The sequence below is a fragment of the Camelina sativa genome, chromosome 10 (assembly GCF_030686135.1).
Source record: "Camelina sativa cultivar CO46 ecotype springtype chromosome 10, ASM3068613v1".
Taxonomy (NCBI): Eukaryota; Viridiplantae; Streptophyta; class Magnoliopsida; order Brassicales; family Brassicaceae; genus Camelina; species Camelina sativa.
This window is the reverse complement of record NC_141889.1, coordinates 26,544,962-26,568,608: the sequence shown is the minus strand read 5'-3', so window position 1 is coordinate 26,568,608 and position 23,647 is coordinate 26,544,962. Positions and strand designations below refer to the sequence as shown.

The window sequence follows — 23,647 nt, the reverse complement described above, 5'->3', positions numbered from 1 at the left end:
TTATTATCTGGTCTGTGAGACGACATTCTTTGGCTCAACATCTCGTTCTCCAACGTTTTCTCCATTGGCCTGAATCTTGGAATTTCTCATGCACATGTCTTAGATGTCGTCTCTTGCTTTGAACACCTCTCTGATTCCTTGAGTAGCCACTGTCAGAATACAAATGTTTGTCCCTTGATGCATGCTTTGTGTAGTCTTCAGGACGATATAAATCATGCTTCTTGATCCAAATTTGATTGAATCTTTGACCCTCTTTGGAAAATTTCTTCCTTCCCATGACTTGTGTTACCCTCTTCAAGAACTTGTAACATTGAGCTTTGATATGACCAGATTTCCTACAATACCAACAACCAATCACTCTTTTCTTAAAGTTGTTGTGTACAGACGCCTGCCAAGATTTCAGCCGGTTGTCACTAGTCTCCTTGCTGACAGACACGTTTTGGACCTTTGACGGAGATATACAGAGACTTGAATCTACAACTTTTGAAGCCAAGGTTTCTCCTATAACAAACTGAGTAGTTGCACCAGAATCACTTCCATGGTAACCCAAACCCCATCTGACATTACATGTTCTACCAGTTGTCAGAATCTTGTCAAGATCCTTTGTTCCTCTGCTTAACATCTTGATGCTTCATAACTGATATTCTAAATGTTTGTCTAAATCACAAGACTTTACTTTCTCCAGAGCTAGATCTTCTTCCAGATTTGAAATTTTGCTTAACAAATCATTCTTCTCTGTGACAAGCCTCTGATTTTCCTTTTCCTTTTGTATCAGATCTTTCCTCAGAGTGTTGATTTGATCATTCAACAACAATTTAAGTTCTTCTTCTGCTGGCTCAGAGTCCTGATTCGTACAACAAATTGTTCTATTATCAGACTTCAGTTCCAACTTATCAGCAGCAAGTTTCATTGAGCAACAAAGTGCAACTAACTTTGACTTGTTTGTTTGAGGCTTTTTGTGTTTTTCTTCCTTTTTGGCGAATGCAGACTCTTGAACCCTTTCTTCCTCACTGAAGGACAATCTGATTTAAAATGACCAAAGCCCTGACAACCATGACACTGAACCTTATTCCTTTTCTGTTCTCCTATGATCTTCAAACTCTTGCGTCCTATATGCACCACAAAACTCTTAAGTTCTCCTGTTTTACTAGCCACTGTGTTCTCTTCACTATCACAGACTGAGAAAATATCAATTCCTTGTGTGTCCTTACCTACATCAGACGATAAGTATTGCAACTCATAGTTTAGCAATCTACTTGTTACCTCCTGAAAAGATATATTGTTTATATCAAGAGCAACATCCATCGCAATTTTCACAGGATGATATCTATGAGCTAAACCCCTCCACAGTTTCTTGACCAACTTCCTGTTTTTGTAATTCTTTCCAAGAGCTCTAGCTTCATTCGCAATAGCATAAATTCTACCACTAAAAGCAGTAATGTTCTCGAACTCATACATCCTTAGGTTCTCAAACTCAGAAGCAAGAATATCTAACATTGTGCGTTTCACACTTGTTGTACCTTCAAAGATAGTTTGCAGAATCTCCCAAGCCTCTTTAGCAGATATACAACCTTGAATCAATGAGAACTGATCCCTGCGAACGCCACCAAATATTGCTGAAAGTGCCAGAGAATTCAATCTGGACAAAGCTTTGTTAGATTTTGACCACTCTGTGTTGGGTTTTGGAACAACCACCTGATTTCCGTCTAAATAAACAGCAGTCTGTTTCGGCGACTCCCATCCAAGTTCGACTGCTGTCCATTCATCTTCATGAATTCCTTTAATTCTATGCATCAAGAACACCTTCCACATCCCATAATAATCTAGATCTAACACCAATAAGTCTTTTGCCATGAATAACATCGATTGTGCCTCCATGTTCTTCTTCCCAAGATCTTCACCCTTTTGTTGAGTCAGACTCTGCACAAATGCCTGCTGTGATACCACTTGTTAGTGTAGAAGAGACAAGAGATACACAATTTTTAACGAGGTTCAGCAAATGCCTACGTCCTCAAACTTTTTTGGTAATACTTCTTGAGCACAATTACAATTAGTGCTCAATATTGGACTTACACAAACCTAAGATCTTTTCTTAACTTGTTCCTAATCTATTCCCAACCCACTAAGAGATCCCTAAGATCAACAACACTGATCTACACCCAGGACTCTCATTAAGAAACAAAAACCCTCATCCTTTTCCCCCAAAGATGCCAAAAGGCTTACAAGGTTTTTCCTCTCTTTTTCACGTTCTCAAGAGATAAGTTTGTAAGTCCTAGACCCTCTATATTTAAGGGATTTCGTGCCTCTCCCAAGACTAACAACTTTCCTAAAATCAAGAGGAAATATTCTATTTAACTTTATTCTTTGTTAAACGAATATTTCCTTTTTCCATTAAATCTTCTAAATATCTTCAAGCTTTTTTTTTCTTCGTGCTTTACCTCCAAGTAATATCCCAAAACGTGCCTTAAGTATATCTTCATAAATCTTCAAAACCAAGACATACAAACAAAATCAACAGGCCTCTGATGCTCTTTAATCAGACAGACGCTTGTGCATACATCAGACGCCTGTGCCGAGACAGAAGCTTGTGTAGACATATTTTGTACAGCTTCCTGAACTTCATCTTCAACTTGAGCTTGCCCACATACACTTACGGTCTTAACATCTTTTTAAACTATAATGACTGTTAAAAACCTAAATCCAATCTTAACAAAAACTGTTAATGACAAAACAAGTAAAAATACGCATACGATTCGTAATTCATCTTTAATATATATACAGAAATATGTTTTTAGGTTTTGCTACTACGTACCTTATATTATTTTATCATAGGTATATACTTTTTCAGAGTAGCTAATAGATTGAATTCCACAATTCAAAAACTCTATCTTATATGGTAAGAGTATGTAGACCATCGTAATTACACAACAAAAAAACAGCCAATTTTCCAGGGATAAAATCGTTGGTAAACCCTCGGAAACAGTCGTTTCGGATGAATTACCAAGAATAAAAAGTCCTCGGAAATTGTTTGTCGGAAATTAGAACTCGTCTGAAATCCGTCGGAAATTTTCGACGGATTTCCAAGGATTAACTGTTTCTAAGAGATTTCCAAAGACGTCAAACTACCGAGGAATTTTCAAGAGCATCACTTTTGTAAGGGTTTTCCAAGAGACATGATTTCCGAGGGATTTCCAAGGGATACAGTTTCCAAGGATTTTCTGACGACGTCGAAGTTTCCGAGGACTTTCCGAGGGATCTTATATATAAATTTTGAATATAGAAATTCTCAATAATAAATAGAAATTCTCTATTTTTCCCTAAAAATAGAAATTCTCAATAATAAATAAAATAACAATATATATATATATCAAAAAGCTTAAAATAAATATATAAATATCCTAATACAAAATATATACATCCCAATACATAATTATCTAACTAAATAACAATTTTCATAAAACTAAAATAGTTATAAAAAAACAAATTATTTTGGATTAGGAAGAGGAAATTGTCCAGAAAATTGGGAGGAAATGAAACTTTGAAGTTGGGAGAGTGTTGTTTGGGTCTGGATAAATTGTTCCTTAATCTTGAGGTTTTCTTGCTTCAGTTCCTCGACAGTCGCGTCTTTTTCTTGTACGATCTGGTTAAGATCTTGAACTTGTTGAAAAAGTTCATTGTCCCGAGGAAAAACCAAAGAGACATTCCCATCTCGTGACACAAGATTTCCTAAACCGGTTCTCCAACCCTAGGTTAAAGGAATTTCCTAAGTAACAAAAAAATAATTAATTAGTAATTAGAAATAAATAAAAAGATAAAACATTATATTCAAATATACCTCAAGACACAATTTAAAAATTAAATCCAATCAAAATCTTTAAACTAATATCAAAATTATTAGAAAAACCTACAAAATTTAAAAAATTAGTAATCAAATAAAATGTATTTTTTTTTACAAAACTATTTCAAATCCCAAAATATAACAACTTGAAAACTAAATCCAATCAAATCTTTAAACTAATATAAAATTATAAGAAAAACCTACACAATTTAAATAAATAATCAACAAATGAATTCTAAAGTAAATTCTTTCTATAATTCTTTCTAAAGTTAATTATAAATTAGTAATTAACAAGTAAATAAAATATTTTTAAAAACCTGATTATAAAGTAAATTCTTCATAACTTTAATTCTAAAAACCAAATTCTAATTATAAAAACCAAATTCTAAATTAAATTCTTCCTAATTCTAATATAAATCCAAATAAAAATCCTAATTTAATAACAAATCCAATTAGGATCTAATTAAATATATTCAGAAACCTAATTCTAACAAAATATTAACAAACAAAACTAAGAATCATGTATCAAAATCATAATAAAATAAGAAACTTACATGATTATGTGGAGGAGAAGACCGATGCCGGAGTGGAGGAGAAGACCGACGAAGGAGTGGAGGAGAAGCCCGAAAATCAGAGTGGAGGAGAAGACCAGAGAACACCACCAGCGGCGGAGGAAAGACCGGCGGCAAGGCAACAATCGGCAGGGAGGAAGAAGACCACCGGCGGAGGAGAAACGAACGGTTTTAACAGCACAGTTCGGCTGGGAAAAATTGTGAGGTCGTATGTATATATATAAATCTTTCAGAGGGATATAACCGTCGGAAATTTCTAGGAAATAATTAAGGTTTTGCCGCGTGAATGAAATAATAGGCGGGCATACAATTTTCGCATCGCAAAACCGTCAGAATTTGGCTAGTAATTGTATGTATATTTATTGGCTAGTCAACCATTTATTTAACCCAAAAACACACAAAATTTGGAAATTCATCGGAACAGTCCAAATCCCTTGGAAATCCGTCGAAAATATTGTACCCCTTGGTAAACCATCGAAAATTTTCGAGAATGTTTAGATGGATTTATTTTTTATGACTGTTTTATTAAAATTAATTGATCTTAATAGTTGTTTAAAACTTGCCTAAGACATATTGTCAACACAGTTACAATTAGGATCATAATAGATAAAAAAATCACATAGTTTTTATAAATCAAATAAATTTCTACTAAGTTTCAACTATATCTCTAATATCATCTTATAACCACTAAGTGTAGATAATGTAATCTTTCAAGTGTTGTATTTTTTTGTGGTACAATGTTTCATAATATAATTAATTGTCAAATATGGCTTATTATAGTATTAGACAACACATTAGATGTATCAAAATTACTAAATTCTTTGTATAAATAAATTCTGTAGGAAAACCGTCGGAAATTACCGACGAATTTCTGAGGACGTGGAGGAAATTTCCGACAGAATTCAGAGGATGCGGTTTAAGCCTCGGTAATTCGTCGGAACTTTCCGAGGGTTTTCCTTGGAAATGAGATTTTTTCCTTAATATGACCAAATTTGTCTTCCCTCGGGCAGCCCTTTGAAATTACTTACGGATTTCCGACGAAATGTCCGACGGATTTGCGAGACCATATTATATTCTTTGGTTTTCCGTCTGTAATACCGAGACTAATATATATATTTATACGTATTTAATATATAAATATACAAATACATACAAAATTATATATATAATCGTAACGGATATAATCACAACGGATATAATGGCATAGGTCTCAGTAATCCGTTGGAAATCTATTAGAATTTACCAACGGTCTTCTATCCCTCTGAAAGTCGTTGGAAGTTTTGACAATTTTCCGACGAGTTTCCGACGACCGGGTTTTCGTCAGAAATTTCCAAGATATTACCGACGGAATAACAAATTTCCGAGGGTTTTCTAAGAGTCGTCGTTTCCTCTTGGAAAACTGTCGGAAATTTCTTACGAATTTTTTCCTTCCGAAATCGACGTGCTTTCTTGTAGTGTTAGATCCAAACACACCCCTAAATTATTAAAATAAATGTGCTTTGTAGATAGTTTTATACTTACAAATTTAGGGATTAGAAGAATACACCATTTCACAAACATGATGAGACAAAGAATATTTTTGGTGGATTATGGCATTTGACTTTAATACCATTGGCACACTAAAAAGAGACAATATGGTGATGAAGGAGAATTAAAAATGCAGGTCTCATTATATTATAGGACGTATATACACATATTTATATGCAATACACATTTAACATTTATCTGTGTATATGGTGTGTGTGACATCACACAATCTCTCTTATAAACGACAATATATAAAGTGCGATGAAAAGCAACACCTGAGAATGTGCAATTATTATAATTGCTTAGTTGGGTACAGTTGACAGATCTTTTATATTCGTCTTTAATTATTCTAAGATAATTGTCACTAAGTTTCTATTCTCCAAAACATAAGTATTCACAAACCATGTGTGCCACTTAACTTTATATAGTAGAGGAACTATATGAAGTATTTTTTATTGTGAATTTAATTTGTAACACCATACTTTTGGTCAGAACTTGCTATTCTTAAAACTGGTTTGAACGTTGAATAGTTGTGACTGTTTGGGGTAATATATAATTTAGGGTTTGTATAACTTATCTTATATGAATCTTCTAGCTAGTAAGTACCACTTATTTGTGATGATTTTTATAACTTATCCATACAAGTGGTTAGGTAATATATGACTGTCTTAGTACTACACTCTAGATACCTTAGAAGGTGTTAAGATGTATTACCAAAAGTACACGATTTGATCACCTAGTATTTTGTCATATTTGACAAGGGTGATTCGATTCTTGCATGGCATGTTGAGAAGGGTAAAAAATGTTAAAATTACAAAATATCTATATAAGTAATTTAAAGCACTAGTTGAAAGTGCATTGGTAATGTCCAACATTTAGGATTCGGTGCGTAATTTTTGTTCTATTTGTTTGTAACCAACTACAAACATAATGGTCCCCCAAACTTATCATAAATCTTGAGAAGATGTTTGAAATAATCAACCCACTTCATACAAATTTAAATGAGAAAAGAATACCATGGCGGCATGGGCTAAAGTAGCAATGCTCCAAACCTCGAGGGTAGTTCTGTAAAATGCTGACCTAACAACATTTGTCAACCCTTCAACAACTACAAAAGCACTAAATAAAAACTCCCATTAAGTCCACTTCAATGGATCTTGTCAATTTCAAAGCATTGTGTAGAAGAAATGAATCCGTCACTTTCAGGACATTATTTATATACAATGAAAGGAACATTGACTTGAGAAGAAAAGTTTCCTAGAGAAACAATGTGAAGAGCAAGGTAAACATGAACCAATATAAACATATCCCCCACAGCGAAAAAGTTGAGTAGCATGTAAAAGTTACCTGTTCATGGTACAATCTCCTACTCAATAAACTTCCTAGTCGCGCCCTATAAACTAAGTGAGGGACATGCGGTTAGTCTCTTGGGCCTCAAAGTTTCACCTTTTTCAACTTCTCTAATAGTTGCTTCCTTTCAGGCTTCAAATCCGATTATATGCTTATGCAGCCTCATAAAGGCCCAACATGTATCCATCGGGGCATCTCATGGCCGCAACCTAGTTAATCAAAAAAAAAAAAAAAAAACCGCAAAGATACTTCACCATGTTCCATTTAAGAAAGCGAGTCCCAAATGAAACTTGAACAACATTTTTTTTTTGACGATCAAACTCCATATATTAAGTTATCGGAGATGATTTTCTTCGAAAGAGAGCCAATTAGGTACCAACGAGCTTACATGGGAAAAACAGAAACCTCGTGCTCTTGCACATTTCGCAAGTTTATCGGCACGGATATTATCCTCTCGGGAAATATATCTAATACTAAAATTAGCAAATCTATCTCTGAAATGAATAAAATCCTACAATTCTGATGAAAAAGTCGGCCAATCCTCGATATTAGACGTCATCCTTAGGAGGTCTGAACAATCCGTAGCAAAAAGGGCTTTATCCAAGTCCAACGCTAATAAGCACTCCATAGCCCAAATAAGGGTATCTAACTCTGCATGTAATGGGGATAAGCTTCTGTGCGATCCTTTTAGCCCCATGTGCAGGATTCTATCACCGATAGACGCAATCCAGCCATGCCCACTCCTATCCACCTCTGTATGCCAAGATCCATCTATAAAGCATACAAGGGATTCTTGAGGAATTGGGATCGAAGGTATGCATGCTTCTACTACCGCTGGTGCTAAGTCTCTGTTATTTGCTCTTCTCCAAACTTCTTCTTCTTGGATAGCTTTCTCCAGTGTATCTTGCGGAGATTCAGAGATATTTTCAAACACTTTCTTATTTCTTGCCTTCCAAATGTACCACATCATCCACGGGAACATTCTCAAGTTTTGATCAGTTGCACCAGAGTCTCTACCACGCCCATATAGAAAATCGAGGTTGCTATATAGGAAAGATGAAGGGAACACCATAGGATGGGAAGGGATTGTCGATAAAGCCCATACTTGACGTGCTGGGGGCATTCAAATAGTATATGGTTTATAGTTTCCTCCTCCGCTCCACATCTAGGACAATCTTTATCTCTACCAATATGGCGATAATGCAGGCGTTGACATGTTGCCAAGCACCCAGTCACACATTGCCAAACGAAATGCTTAAGCTTCCGTGATGTTTTTAACTTCCATGCTTGCGCCTTAAGTGTCGTAACACTAGGTCCCTGAGAAGGGAGGTCGCAAGCAGGGCGAGAGATAGCTCTCGCGGCTTCGTATCCAGATTTAACGGTATGATTTCCAGACTTTGTCAGAGTCCAAGAATAGCCATCCCTCGAGGCATTCAAGCTCGGTTTAATCCCCAAAATAAGGGTAATTTCTTTCGGGGGGAAGAGTTCCCGAAGACGTTCAATTTTCCACTTTTTTATGTTAAAATCTATCAAGGTGTTAACACAAATCAAAGGATTTCTCTCACTAGTTAAACTTTGGGGTGGCCGTGCTGGCGTATCTGGGATCCATGGTTCAGTCCAGATGCACGTATTAAAACCCGAGCTTATGGTCTTACGAATTCCGTACGAAAGAACCTGCTTTGCTGCCAACATGCTCCTCCAGCCATACGAAGGTCGATTTGATACTTGTATCTCTAATGGACTACAATATCGAAAGTATCTCCCTTTTAGAACTCGGCTAAGAAGGGAATCTGGATATCTCAACAATCTCCATAGTTGCTTTGCCAAAAGCGCAAGATTAAATTTTTCTAGTGTTCTAAAGCCTAGCCCACCTTCTGAAAGTTGAGTACACAATTGCTTCCATGATATCCAGTGTAGTCCTTTACTGTCTGCTTTATTACTCCACCAGAAATTGGCTATCGCGCTAGTTAGTTTTGAGCATATAGCTTTTGGTAAGAGAAAACACGACATTACATATGTCGGAATTGCTTGCGCCACTGATTTTATCTGGACTTTCTTGCCTCCCTTGGATAGAAATTTCGAAGTCCATAAGTTTACCTTCTTATGGAGTTTATCCCTCACGAATGCAAAGACTTGTGCCTTTGACCCATGAATCTTCTCAGGGAGACCCAAGTATGTACCCATGCCTCCTTCTTGTGTTATCCCAACAATAGATTTGATCTCTTGACGTATATAGGACGAGACCTCGGTTCCAAACATGATAGAAGATTTGGAGAAGTTAATTTCTTGTCCAGACGCCTCACCATAAAAGCGGATTATATCGACAATTTCCTTGCATTGCTGAGGATCGGCTCTGCAGAAGAATAAACTGTCGTCTGCAAAAAGTAAGTGGGAAACACGTGGGCTTGCGTTCGAAATACGTAAACCCTGGATCTTTTCCTCTCTTTCTGCGTTCCTAATTTGAGCAATTAAGGCCTCAGTACAAAGTATAAATAGGTATGGAGAGATTGGGTCCCCCTGACGAATCCCACGTGTTGGCCTAATTCGTCCCTTGGGATCTCCATTGATCAAAATACGGTAGGAGACGGAAGTAATGCATTGCATTATCCAATCCACCCATTTTTGATCAAATCCCATTTTTTCCATCAAAGCTCTTAAGAAATTCTATTCCACCCTATCATAAGCTTTACTCATGTCCGTTTTTATTGCCATAAATGTTTTCCGGTTGGCCTGATTAGAACGGAGGGCATGGAAGTTTTCTTGAGCAATGAGGATATTATCTGTGATTAATCTTCCTGACACAAAGGCAGATTGGGTCTCGGATATAAGTTCCGGCAAAAACTTCTTGAGACGTAAGCTCAGAATTTTTGAGATGACCTTATAGCTCACATTACACAAGCTAATAGGGCGAAATCTTGACATTTCACGAGGTCGTTCTCCTTTCGGGATTAAACATATATTTGTCTCATTTAGCTTGCCATCAAAAATTCCTGAGCTAAAGAAGTTCTTCACCATCTTAGTGAGATCGCCTTTTATGGTTTCCCAAAAATTTTGGAAGAACAAAGCAGTCATCCCATCCGGTCCTAGAGCCTTTCCCGGATTCAGGGAGAACAAAGCTCGTTTGACCTCCTCTTCTGAGATTTCTTTTGTGAGATGCTCATTCATGTCAGGTGTGACCAATGTAGGTACATCCTTTATGGCCAATGTAGGGTCGCTCGCATTCGAGGAAGAAAATAGATTGTCAAAATACTCCACCGCTACTTTTTCTATCCCTTCTTCTGTATCAACCCAAACTCCAAGTTGATTAAGGATACCAGTGATCTTGTTCCTTGCCCTTCTTTGTTTTGTGGAAGCGTGGAAGAATTTTGTATTTTTATCTCCTTCTGCAAGCCAAAGTTCTCTGCTTTTTTGGTGCCAATATGCTTCTTCTTTCCTATAAGCCTCACAGAGCTGCCATTTTAGGTTGAGGAGAGTTTCCGACAATGCTTGATCATCTACATAGGTCTCATCAATCTTTTTTTGGAGATCTTTAATCAATTTTTCTGAATTTGTTTGATTATTTTTCTTCCAAATGGAGATAGCTCGTTTGCAATTCTGGATTTTTTTCATAATGGATCGTTCGACGGATATTTCATGACCTCCACATCCGTCTAACACCGCCTCTTTGAGGCCTGGCTTACCAATCCACCTCTTGTCAAACATAAACCTTCTCAAATACTTTTTTGGACGTGTTAGTATTGATGCAAGGAGAGGACGATGGTCTGAACCCCACATCTTCAAGTACTCCACATTAGTGTGGGAAAATATATTGTGCCACTCTTCATTTCCCATGGCTCTATCCAAACGACACCGAATCTTACCATTTGACCGTTGACCAATCCATGAAAATTGATTACCTTGGAAAGGAAAATCGATTAATCCACATGAATCAATCATAACACGAAATGGTAAAAAGGAAAATTCTGATCTCTTTTTTCCTCCTCTTTTTTCGTGATTCCCGGTTATTTCGTTGAAATCCCCAATAATAAACCAAGGCTCGGATCTGGTAACTCCGATACGCATTAGACGTTCCCACACATATCCACGATTTACGGGAATAGGGTCACCATAGATAAAAGTCATAAAAACTCGGTTTCCATTAATGATTGTTTCGATGTCGATCAAACGATCATCTAACAACAAGAATTTAACCGGATAGTCCTTTGAATAGAAAAGGGCTAAACCTCCACTTGTACCTTCAGGCTCAACTGTTTGGAGGTTGTCGAATCCTAAATCAACTTGCAAAGATTGCAGAAACGTCTTATCGTTTTTAGTCTCAGATAAAAACATGAAACCTGGTGAGTACATTCGACACATCTCTCCCAGTCGACGAGAAGTCTCTTTAGCTCTCGCCCCTTGGCAATTCCATGCTATGGTTCTCATAAGTTAGTTCCGGAGGGAGAAAAAAACTCCACCGTACTAAACTTGCAACTCGGAATTGTAACCTTTGCTGAAATATACACTTCACTAAGAAGGAAGTATGAAAACTTTTTCAATAGGTCCATTAACAAAGAAACACCACATTGTCCCAATAGCATGGGGGACAAAAATTGTCCTATAATCATCTTAGCCAAGAACTGGTCCATCTTACATAAATCATTTCTAAGGCCCAATAACTTAAGAATTATTCTATGGCCCATCCCAAATAGGGTTTCATTTGTTAAAAGACTCGGTTTTTTAACACCGGAGCAAAGGCGACGGTTAACCTGAGGGAAGAGAGGGAGCACCGGAGTAGTTTTCCGGGATGGTTGAGTCGATCTCACCCTCGACTGGGAGGGGACTCTTCTAATTATTTTCCGGGTCCGTGGTAACAGAACTGGAAGGAAGATGTCACAGGCACCAGAACTAGGAGATCTGGGTCTGTACTTGGGGAGAGCAGCGGAGATGTAAGCGGATGCAAAGGAGACATAGCAATTAGTTGAGATGATTCTCTTCCCCTTGATGGAGATGGCAGAAGACGTATCACCGGCGGCGCAGCAGAGGACGAATCGCCAACACCAGTATGAAGCTTCAGGTGTACATCCCGAAAAAATCAACCTATCCAGAAGTGAGTCACAGTACCAGAGGCAGACTGTGATTTTTGGGTTAACCAAACTACAACAGATAGAACGGAGAAGATTGGAATGTGATTTCTCTCCATACAGGAGGATTTAGCTATTGATTTCAGATCTGACGATGACCCGTAGTGGAGGCTTAGATCCAGTGGGTTTGACAAGGCAGAGACCACCGAGAGAAGAAGAGACATCCTTGAATGTTTTAGTAGCCAAATTTTCTTCACAAGTGTGAGAATAGTTAGGTGAGAATCTCCCCACACAGACCTAATTTGACACAGAGGGAACTCATGAGGAAGTTTCGTTGAACTGAATATATAATCACAGCATTGTAAGTTGGACTCTGCAATTTGCAGGAAAAGTTTCCAAGAGAGATAAAGCCTTTCTTTAGGAAGAAGGAGATGTGGAGGAATAGGATGATGGATGTGATGAATATTCATCCGAGAAATAAGAAACCAAGCTCAGATCTAAAAGCTAGATTCAAAAAAATTTTGAACGAAGCGGAGATGTGGAGTCGTGTCTGAGAGGTTTTTTCTCTCTCCATCCCGTCTTTAGCCAATAGCCTTCAAACGTTTCTTCTGAGAAATATGCCATAGTGTAGTTACTTGTCAAAATCGTTGTTATAATGAATGAGAAGTGGTTAGCTTGAGAAGAGTGACCGTTACGCAAACCACACATGCCTTTGTGTCGTATCAAACTGAGCTCGAGTTTGGGTCTTGGTTAATGGGCCTTTAAGTCCAATAAGATATGTCGTTTTGCATAATGAAGTCGAGAGTTGAAATCTTATCAACTCCAAACGAAAGAGTTAGTCGTTCCGGAAATCTCACTAACGTGTGATACTCGGGCGTGTCTTCAGCTCACCTCAACTCCCCGATATCTCAGTCCACGAGCCCAGATTTTGTGGAGAGCATCTCGTCGTTCTCTCCATATAAATACAGAGCTCTCTCGTTCATTGTTTCATACACTTGCGAAGAAACAAAACTCAAAACAGCAAAAGTCCAACTCTCTCTCACTCCTCTTTCTCTCTCTAAGAAACGTAAGTGTTATCAAGAGTGTATCGTTGAGCCAACGTTCGTTTGAGTCCGAAATCAAGTGTTGTGATTCGGGCTCGTCTCGGTTGTATCCTGGGATCCATGTACTCACTAATCCGCCACACTGCGGGAGCTACTTTGGGTTAAGGAAAGAGATCATATCTCGCCTCCGAGAATCTATTCTTTCTTTATCGTTTTACATAGGCATCATATTCGTTATCTAATATATTTGGATTTTCGCGGTCCTACAGTCTTAACCCAAAGTAAAGATTCGTTTTCTACATATAGTTTAAAACGGATCTTACGACGCGAACAGTTGATAAACGATTAATGTCGTAGTGTAATCGATTTGTGAATGTTTATGTGAAGGCCTTCGGGTTGTATTTCGCAAAACTTCACTACAAGATTCTTGAGATTCTAAAACATTTTCCATGAAGACCATGCATGTGGTAGTTTCGTGAAACAGTTCTTCGAGCAATCAAAAATTGTTTTTTCTACAATAGCTTTATTGCAAACGTGTTATAACGTTCTATAAAGCTATCTACAGAAAATAATTAATTTTTAGCAAATTAAATTAATTGCTAACTCTTGATTAATAATTATATTTGTTCAAAAATATTGACATATCTTTTGTCTTTTATGAACAGATGACTAACGGTGTTGATAACAACAACAACGGAGGTGCTTTCGAGGAACCTCGTGAGTCGACAACCCAACCTGGGTACGGTCCACCACCTGCTCCTCTCCTTCCGACCGAGCTGAAACCGAGTATCCCGAGCTCTGCAGTGACGCCCAACAAGTTTGATGGCACAAACTTTGAATCGTGGCAACAAAAGATGCACTTCTTCTTGTGTACACTCAACCTGCAGAAGTTTCTCACCGAAGATGCTCCGGCACTGCCTGTTGATATCAACGACGTGCATGCGAATGCAAGCGTTGATGCATGGCATCACTCAGACTACTTGTGCAAAAATGCCATCCTTGTGCACATGGAGGAAAAGCTGTTCAAGGTGTTTAACAAAGCACTAACCTCCAAGGTTCTCTGGAATCTTCTAGAAACCAAGTACAAAGTCTACAATGTGGGCTCAGGGAAACACGCCACAAGGGAGTTTCTCAACTACCAGATGGTGGATTCCAGGCCCATAATGGACCAAGTACATGAGCTTCAAGTGCTTGCACAACAGTTAGCTGATGAAGGAATGAACATATGTGAGACATTCACAGTGAATTGCTTCATCGAGAAGCTACCTCCAAGCTGGAGCGACTTCAAGCACTATCTGGATCACAAGCAGAAGCCAATCACCTTGCTCAACCTAATCTCAAGGCTGCAAAACCAATCAACTGAACGTGACAACGCTGTGTCCGTCATTGATGAGAATGCAAATATGGCTGAGTATAGGAGAAAAGGGAAAGCCAAGGTTGTCTACGGCAACAAAGGAGCTTCACCAAAAAAGGTTGTACCAGGCAAGACGGCACCTCAGTCCTCCACGTTCTTCAAGAAGCAAGGCGGGGCTAAGAAGTTTGCTGGAAAGTGCAGCTACTGTGGCAAGAAAGGTCACAAAACCGCTGAATGTCGCAGCAAAGACAAGGGTAAAAATCAAGCCAATTTGACTGAAGAAGACTTGTGTGCGGTCGTCACGGAAGCAAATGTGGTGATGAACAATGAGAACCCAAGGGAGTGGTGGTACGACACTGGAGCCACTACCCACATCTGCATTCACAGAGACATGTTCAGCACTTATCAGAAATCCAAGTCTGGTGAGAATCTGATGATGGGCAATGTGTCTCACTCCAAGATCGTTGGAACCGGAAAGGTGGTCTTGAAGATGACTTCCGGAATGGCCGTCACGCTCCACAACGTGAAGCATGTTCCAGACATGAGGAAGAATCTGGTCTCTGGGACCCTATTGAGCAAGCATGGCTTTGCTGCTAACCTTGCGTCCGATCAGATGACTCTAAGGAAGAATGGTGTCTTTATTGGCAAAGGTTTTGTTAAGGGAGGACTTGTTAAGCTGTGTGTTGCAACAATCCTTAAGAAAAATGATGTAGCTTCTACTTCTGTTTCAAACAATTCCATGAATAAAAATTCAGTTGCTTATTTGGTTGAGTCTTCTAATTTATGGCATGAACGATTAGGACATGTGAATTATAAATCTTTGCAAAGATTAATTAATTTGAACCTAATCCCAAAATGCAAAATACCCAAAGAAAAATGTGAAGTATGCGTTCAAGCGAAACTCACAAAAACACCATCACCTCGTGTTGAAAGAGCAACCAAACCTCTAGAATTAATACACACAGATTTGTGCGATTTAAAATACGTACAATCTAGAGGCGGTAAAAAATATTTTGTTACTTTCATAGATGATTGTACAAAATATTGCTACGTTTATTTGTTACGTAGTAAAAACGAAGTCTTGGAGAAATTCAAAGAATATAAAACCGAAGTTGAAAATCAACTCTCAAATACTATCAAGGTAGTAAGAAGTGATAGAGGAGGCGAGTATGATGGACCTTTTAATGACTTTTGTCAAGAAAATGGTATTATACATCAAACTACTGCTCCCTATTCACCGGAATCTAACGGAGTTGCAGAACGCAAAAACCGAACTCTGAAAGAAATGATGAATGCAATGTTGCAGGAATCGGGGTTACCACAAAACCTGTGGGGGGAAGCTTTGCTTACCACAAACCTCATCCTAAATAAAATACCGCACAAAACAACCGGCGATACGCCTTATCAACTTTGGAAAGGAAATGTACCATCATACAAATACCTAAAAGTGTGGGGGTGCCTCGCTAAAGTCGCAGTGCCACCTCCAAAGAAGGTTACTATCGGACCTAAAACCGTTGATTGTATTTTTATTGGATATGCACACAATAGTAGTGCTTATCGGTTTCTGGTTCACAAATCAGATATTCCGAATATTCATGTTAATACAATAATGGAATCAAGAAATGCGTCTTTCTTTGAAAATATTTTCCCTTGTAAGGATAAACAAAATCTGAAACGTACTTGGGAAGAGAGAGATGCAATCACCACTACTAATGAGGCCAGTACCTCGGTAAAACAAGTAGAAAAAGAACCAAGACGTAGCAAACGAGCTCGCCAGGGAAAAACTTACGGTGAAGATTTCTTGATGGTTCTTCTTGCAGAGAACGAACCAAGAACATATAATGAAGCCATGACTACACCCGACGCTCCTTTATGGAAGGAAGCCGTTAATAGTGAGATCAACTCCATTATGCAAAATCATACATGGGAGATAGTTGACCTACCTGAAGGGTTTAAACCACTAGGGTGTAAATGGATCTTCAGAACAAAATTAAAAACCGATGGCTCTATTGATAAGTACAAAGCTAGACTTGTGGTGCAAGGATTCCGACAAAAAGAAGGTCTGGATTTCTTTGACACCTATTCTCCTGTAACGAGAATAACATCAATCAGAATGCTAATCGGGATTGCAGCATTAAGAGACCTGGAAATCCATCAAATGGATGTAAAAACCGCCTTACTAAATGGTGATTTAGAAGAGGAAATTTATATGAAACAACCCGAAGGGTTTGTTGCTCCAGGACAAGAAAATAAAGTCTGTAGACTGGTGAAGTCGTTGTATGGACTTAAACAAGCTCCAAAACAATGACATGAAAAATTTGACAATGTAATGATGTCAAATGGTTTCAAGATAAATGAATGTGATAAGTGCATATACATTAAAACTACTCTTAGTGGGTATGTTTTGTTATGTTTGTACGTTGATGACATGCTCATCATTGGTAGCAATAAAAACATAATCCAACAAACAAAAAATATGCTTCATGGTCAATTTGACATGAAAGATATGGGTTTAGCGGATGTCATTCTAGGGATTAAAATCACTAGAACCGCTGACGGAATTATTCTGTCACAGGCACATTATGCTGAAAAGATACTTGAGCGGTTTAAAAACTACTCAAAAGGAAAAGCAAAAACTCCTGTAGATCATGAACTTCACTTGACCAAAAACTCGGGTGAAGCGGTGTCACAGATAGAGTATGCTAGGGTGATCGGAAGTCTTATGTACTTAACCAATTGTACACGACCCGATCTCGCGCATGCAGTCAACGTACTAAGTCGCTACACCAGTAATCCAGGTCATAAACACTGGCAAGCCATAAGAAGAGTATTAAATTACATAAGATACACAAAAACTTATGGGCTGCACTATGGTAAAGAACCAATAGTTTTAGAAGGATACAGTGACGCCAATTGGATAGCTGATTCCAAAAACTCAAAATCCACAAGTGGATATGTCTTTACTCTAGGAGGTGCAGCAGTATCATGGAAATCTGCGAAACAGACTCTAACGGCTGGATCAACCATGGAGTCGGAGTTTATAGCTTTAGATAAAGCCGCAGAAGAAGCAGACTGGCTTCGCAATTTTTTGGAAGATATTCCGATGTGGGAAAAACCTGTGCCGGCATTATGTGTACACTGCGATAGCCAATCGGCTATTGCCCGAGCACACAATACTCACTACAATGGCAAGAACCGTCATATTAGAAGACGTCATAAGACCATTAGAAACTTGATCACTACTGGTGTAATTACAGTAGATTACATAAATACAGTTTTTAATCTTGCAGACCCCTTTACTAAAGGGCTAGCTAGAGATCAAGTTGTAAAATCATCAAGAGGAATGGGTCTAAAGCCTTCAATCTAAGAGGATGTTTGATGGAAACCCCACCTAAATGACTGGAGATCCCAAGAATTAGGTTCAAAGGGAAAACTAAATCAAACAAAATCAATCTGGAGTACTGTATGACTAACAGTCACAGCCCAGTTCCTAAGATGAAAAACAGTACTTCATATGTTTTTAGAGGTTAAGCAATGCTTTTAATGATCAAGTCCATAAGCTTTGATATATCAGTGGAGCATTTCCTAAAGGAAAACTTCTTAAAACAAACGCTAATGGCGAATCACCTAGTGAGTGTGAAATCAGGCCGTTTCTAGGAGAATAAAATGTAAGGCTATATTCTCCAACTTCACTCATGAAATCCAGGCATGTTCATGGCCAAAACGAACACAATAGAGAACTTGGTTCTTCGAGAAAAAGAAGTTGGGTTATACTTGTTGTCTCGGTTTACATAAATATCCGGGTGGTTCAAGACATCATGTTCACCTCCTGGCCAGTAAATCCGACAGATATTAACAATGAGTAGTTCAAAGCTGAAAAATGCTACTATCTCAGACACAGTTATTTTTCGCATACACTCTTGAAAGTCGAGTCAGTCTAGTCCGTCTAGTCTTTTAGTCTATTAAGTTTAGTTAAGTCTTCATATGTCTAGAGTCAATTCTATTCATGTGGGGGATTGTTGGAACTACAATTTTGACAACATAGCTTTAGCCATCTTTCCGGTGAATTTTCCGGTGATGTCCATCATCGGAATGACCGGTTTAAGGACTCTTTGGATTCCTTGTAATGAGCACTATAACATAGTGTAGTTACTTGTCAAAATCGTTGTTATAATGAATGAGAAGTGGTTAGCTTGAGATGAGTGACCGTTACGCAAACCACACATGCCTTTGTGTCGTATCAAACTGAGCTCGAGTTTGGGTCTTGGTTAATGGGCCTTTAAGTCCAATAAGATATGTCGTTTTGCATAATGAAGTCGAGAGTTGAAATCTTATCAACTCCAAACGAAAGAGTTAGTCGTTCCGGAAATCTCACTAACGTGGATGATGAAAGTCGTTCCGCTTAAAACAGAGTGCCATTTTCAATATTCAATCATATATTCTCGGATTACAAAGGTAAAAAAGACCAACGGGGATGATGAAAACTAGAGCTTTATGAAAGTTACAGAGATCAACAATTCAAAAGCATCAAACTTGTTCTTCATCAAACCAATGACAAATGAGTTTCTCTTACTACAAAAATTATTTTATATTTGCAATCAAATTATAGTGAATTGACTTGAAGAAACATAACAAAGGTTGCAGCTTCATTAGATGAAACATTTTAAGAAGGAAAATAAACTTTTAGACGAATAAACTCAGAAAAGTTTTCATTGAGGCAAATGATCAAACAGTTTGTGTGCATTAGACGATAATGGGAGAGAATGTGAAATAAAACTACCTTGAAAACCATTACCCACTAGGCCCAATACACATTATTGGATTGCAATGTTGTCGTTTTAAACATTATTGGGCCTATCGGGGCCTCAGTTCTAAACGCTTTCGCTTTACACTAGACCAACAGATAAAACAGAGTTCACTTAGCTTACTTTACAATGCTAACTCAAAATCTCTAGCCGTTGCTCTCGTTCTTGTTAACTCAAAATCTAAATAATCCAACAATTTGCAATCGATATACAAATTTGTAGATGCGTTCGATTTACAGAGAAAACGAATGAAACTCAGTGATCTGTATGTATCCTCATCCTCAAGCAAGAACTCTCGTTTTTGTGCGTTTTGGACCGAACCACTCTTGATTAGCCTTTGAATAGCCGAAGACGCGACTTTGAACTCTTTGCTAGCTTAGTTTTCAAAGTACTATCCTTAACTCCATGAGCTATCGCATTATCCGACGAGCCAAAAAGATCAGGTGCGACGGTTCTTGAAATCCATTGTCGAATAGGACTAGCTTGTCTTCGAGAAGATGGAAAATTGCAAGAAGCTTCATCGATTTCACGGGTTTCAGACAATAACCTTCTGTGTGTTCGAATCATTTCCCCCAGTACATCGTTCTTGTTCGTAGTAGCACACTGATCAATCTCATCTTCTGGTTTCTTAATGTTATTGCTCTTCTCAGGCTTCACATCTTCTTCTTCTTCGTCTTCAATAGCTCGGGGGGGTTTCTTCTTTCCGTTACTCGGTATTGCCCACGCCATTTGATCCTCGAAGTTCACTTGGAAACTCGAGGGGCTTCCGGTTTTGCCTTTCGGCTTTTCATCAATCAAACCGTCTTTGTTAAGTTGGTTAGGTTTCATCGTCTCGTCTCCGTGAGACAGAGCAGGTTTCTTGAGCTCAAAGCAATTCGAATCGCTTCCTGCTGAGTCTTCTTCACAGTCTACATCCCGCGGTGGTGCACTCAAGGTGTTGAACGGAACAGATTCAAGTGAGTTCCTTCGGTTTCTCGGTACTTCATTCCGCTTCTCCTGAAGAAAGGTCTCGATCTCAACCTCGAGCTTATCAAGCACTGATCTGTTGTTACCATTCAATGTATCTCCACCTTCTAATCTCATCTGCGTCCTTTCGTCAAGCCAAGATTCAGCAATATGAAGAACCAGTTGATCTCCTCCAGCTCGACCAGCCCAATCCTTATCAAGATTCTTCTTCTTTAAACCGTGAATCTCCTCTTCGTAACACTTGATTCCTTTGGCAAACTCATCGCAGAGCAGCTCCATCATCTTCTTTGATTTAGCCCCTCTCTCAAGCTCCTTGACACAGTTAGACAACGAAGACTTCACTTCCGAGAGCTCACGTGCCAGTTTCCGATGCAAACTCTCAGAACGTTTTCTAAGTTTCCTCTCATCTTCTAACTCTTTCCTCATAGACTGAACCGCAGAGCTTATCCGCTCAACTTCCTTATTCTTCCTCGACATTTTCTCTTCAGCGAGTTGTTTCACCACACCGTCTAGCTCGTGTCTATCGGCTTGCTGGTACCTTAGAAGCTCCTTGATTCGAAGACGTGAATGAGCCAGCTCGGTTTTCAAAGCTTTTATCAAAGAGATGTTGGAGACATGCTGCTCCTCGAGGCTCCAAATACGGTTCAATACTTTAAGAAGTTCAGTTGATGTCTTGAGATTGTAGTGAGGTTCTCTAGACAGTCTTCCTCTGAACTCCAATGAACTACTTGGAGTTACCGCTTTGTTGTATGTCGTAACCTGCAAAACCGTAATCCATATGTTTGAATACAAATGTTCTATGATCCATCTGAAGATGGATTCCTTAAGCTGAAAAACAATTGTTTAAACCTCAAGAGAGCTTCCGTAACTAGCAGGAGATACGGGCTGAAGAGCATGATTGTTACGGTCGATAGATTGATGATGCTTTATCAACATTTGACCAATCTGCCTCCTTAGACTTCCAGCACTATCTGGCTGAGACAATGTAGGAGGGAACCATATCAGATATTGAACAACTCCAAAACCAAACCACGTTAGTGCATCAGATAAAAGAACCATAACCTCTAACTAAAATCATAATCACTCTCCTCGCTAACCTAATCTTAGCTAATGACCTGACCATAATCAATTGTCACGCGCCTAACGTTTTAGCTCAAATTTGAAACTTTGTGAGACTTCTACAAAAGATGTAAGCTTTTTCACTGTGAATCCAAATACTAATCACTTGCTGCAGTAAGAACAGAGTAAATCTAGACTAAACCAAGAACACACAAAAAAAATCCTCAAAATTCACACAAATCATCACGACCCAAGTTTCAAAATCCAAACTTTAACACTACCCATAATCCTAAACCAACTAATTCAAATGAATCCACCCAAAAAAAAAAAAACAATCCAGAGAAAAAGGGTTAAATCCTAGAGAGAGAAAGAGAAACCTGATGATCAGGAGAAGGATCTCGGAGGAATTGAGAGAGGTCGAGACCATTCTCCTTAACCACGGCTTTGCCATGACGTTGTCGACGGTTATTACTAGCTCCGGCGAAACCATTCGCGCCACGGTGCATTATATCAGCAGAAGAAGAAGCAGAGTGGTAGTGATGAAACTCCCAGAAAGCAGCAGCGAGCTTTCTAGAGGAGGAAACAACAAAGGCTGAGCTAGGGATGAAGCTAACGTGCACTGGAGTTGATGAAGATGGATTAATTCGATGATTATGATTCTTTAACTTTTCCACCAATCTTTCCACTTTCTGTCTCTCTACTTCTTTTTCTACTACTGCTCTGCCTCTTCTCACTTTACTTTCCATCAAAAAAGCTATAAGTAATAATAAAGTTTCCACCTTTTTCTCTTTAATTTCAATCAAAAAGTTCCCATAAATTTCTCAAAGTTGTCTTTTGAATTTGTTTCACCTGTAAATTTTTGAACGTTGGATACTTTTTTTTTGATGTGGGGTTTTAGGATTATTTTGTTTTCTTTTGGTTCCTATTCAAAAGGATCTCTCTCTATATATCTTTCAATGGCTACAATCAGTTTGTTTAGTAACATCACTATCACACAATTAATTGTAGTTACCAGCTAATTATTTTTTTAAAAGGAACATTCACCTTTCTCTATTCTTGGTGATGCTGTAATATTCCGACAGTACCGTAACTTGGTACTTTTCTTTGGCTTTGTCTGTTTGTTATTTGTGGCATTTTCCTCGTTCTTTGGATATATCTGAGAAGTGAGAAGTGAGAATTAGCTTCCATCATTCAAGTTCCAAGAGGTGTGTTGTTTCTTTTGTGTGTGTCAAAGACACTAACTATCTCAGAGGGTTCGATTTAACTAAGCAAAAGGCAAAGAGGCACACGTCTCTAACTTGGATTTTTTCACTGATATAGTTTCTAGTTGATCTATGAAGTGAACAAAGCAAATTGTTCAACCACACACTTGCTAAATAGTTGCCAACAGAGACTGAAACTAATTAAACTTTTTTTTTCTGATCGATTTGGTTTGTTGTAGAATAGACGCTTTCTCTTGTATTGGGCCTATTGGTTAGCTCTTACATACTCATCGTTTATGCTCATGTTCTCATTTATAATACAGCAGAAGTTCCAGCCACTTCTAAATATGTACAGCTAAATATGTTCTCATTTATATGTTTCTCCCTTATACCTTCAATGCCAAGGAGTTTTTCCAAGTGAACATGCAAGCAAGGTGTTTTAGTTTCTTAATATAGTTATCAAAATCACTTGCAGGCTTTTATTATCCATTTCATGGGCTTAGAGAGCCCGTTAATAAACTCGTAGTGTCTGGCCACATAGTACTATTTACTTACCAATACCATTCATTCCCACACTTCTTTCTTTTATTCGTAAGTACACGTTCGTTTGCCTTTGCCTATCGCAGCGACAGAAATCAGTGATAGCGATTAATAGTTATTCGTTTATCTGTCACTAATTCACCGACCAGTAAAATGACTGTTTCCAGCAACCAAGGACTGTAATTTTTAGTCATTAAAATTTTCAGCGATCATCAGCGAATACTCGCAGAGTAGTCGTTAGATCCAACGACAAAGCAAACAAACAATAACGATTAAAATAACAAAAAGAAAAAATTGCTAAATTAAATTATTCATAATTAAAATTAATTAA

The 23,647-nt window shown here is 38.3% G+C and overlaps 1 protein-coding gene and 1 pseudogene across 3 annotated transcripts; both read right to left on the bottom strand.

Annotated features, from left to right (window-relative positions):
* Positions 1-34: 34 nt before the first annotated feature.
* On the bottom strand, positions 35-12,966 carry LOC147937404 (uncharacterized; annotated as a pseudogene). The gene is made up of 7 exons (XR_015568250.1): positions 10,679-12,966; positions 9,474-10,501; positions 7,693-9,272; positions 6,954-7,045; positions 1,012-1,932; positions 672-844; positions 35-557 (listed from the first exon to the last, which is right to left on the bottom strand). The product of XR_015568250.1 is annotated as an uncharacterized LOC147937404 (transcript).
* Positions 12,967-19,611: 6,645 nt separating this feature from the next.
* LOC104719827 (uncharacterized protein At5g41620) lies at positions 19,612-22,491 on the bottom strand. 2 transcript variants are annotated; one of them, XM_010437812.3, is made up of 3 exons: positions 21,952-22,491; positions 21,365-21,490; positions 19,612-21,274 (listed from the first exon to the last, which is right to left on the bottom strand). In XM_010437812.3, exons 1-3 carry the CDS (start codon positions 22,318-22,320, stop codon positions 19,880-19,882), a joined length of 1,890 nt encoding a protein of 629 aa, XP_010436114.1. In that variant the 5' UTR covers positions 22,321-22,491; the 3' UTR covers positions 19,612-19,879. The 2 variants fall into 2 exon arrangements, with proteins under 2 accessions (XP_010436114.1, XP_019086388.1); XM_019230843.2 differs by having other exon boundaries at positions 21,365-21,486; positions 21,952-22,090.
* Between the last annotated feature and the right edge of the window lie 1,156 nt (positions 22,492-23,647).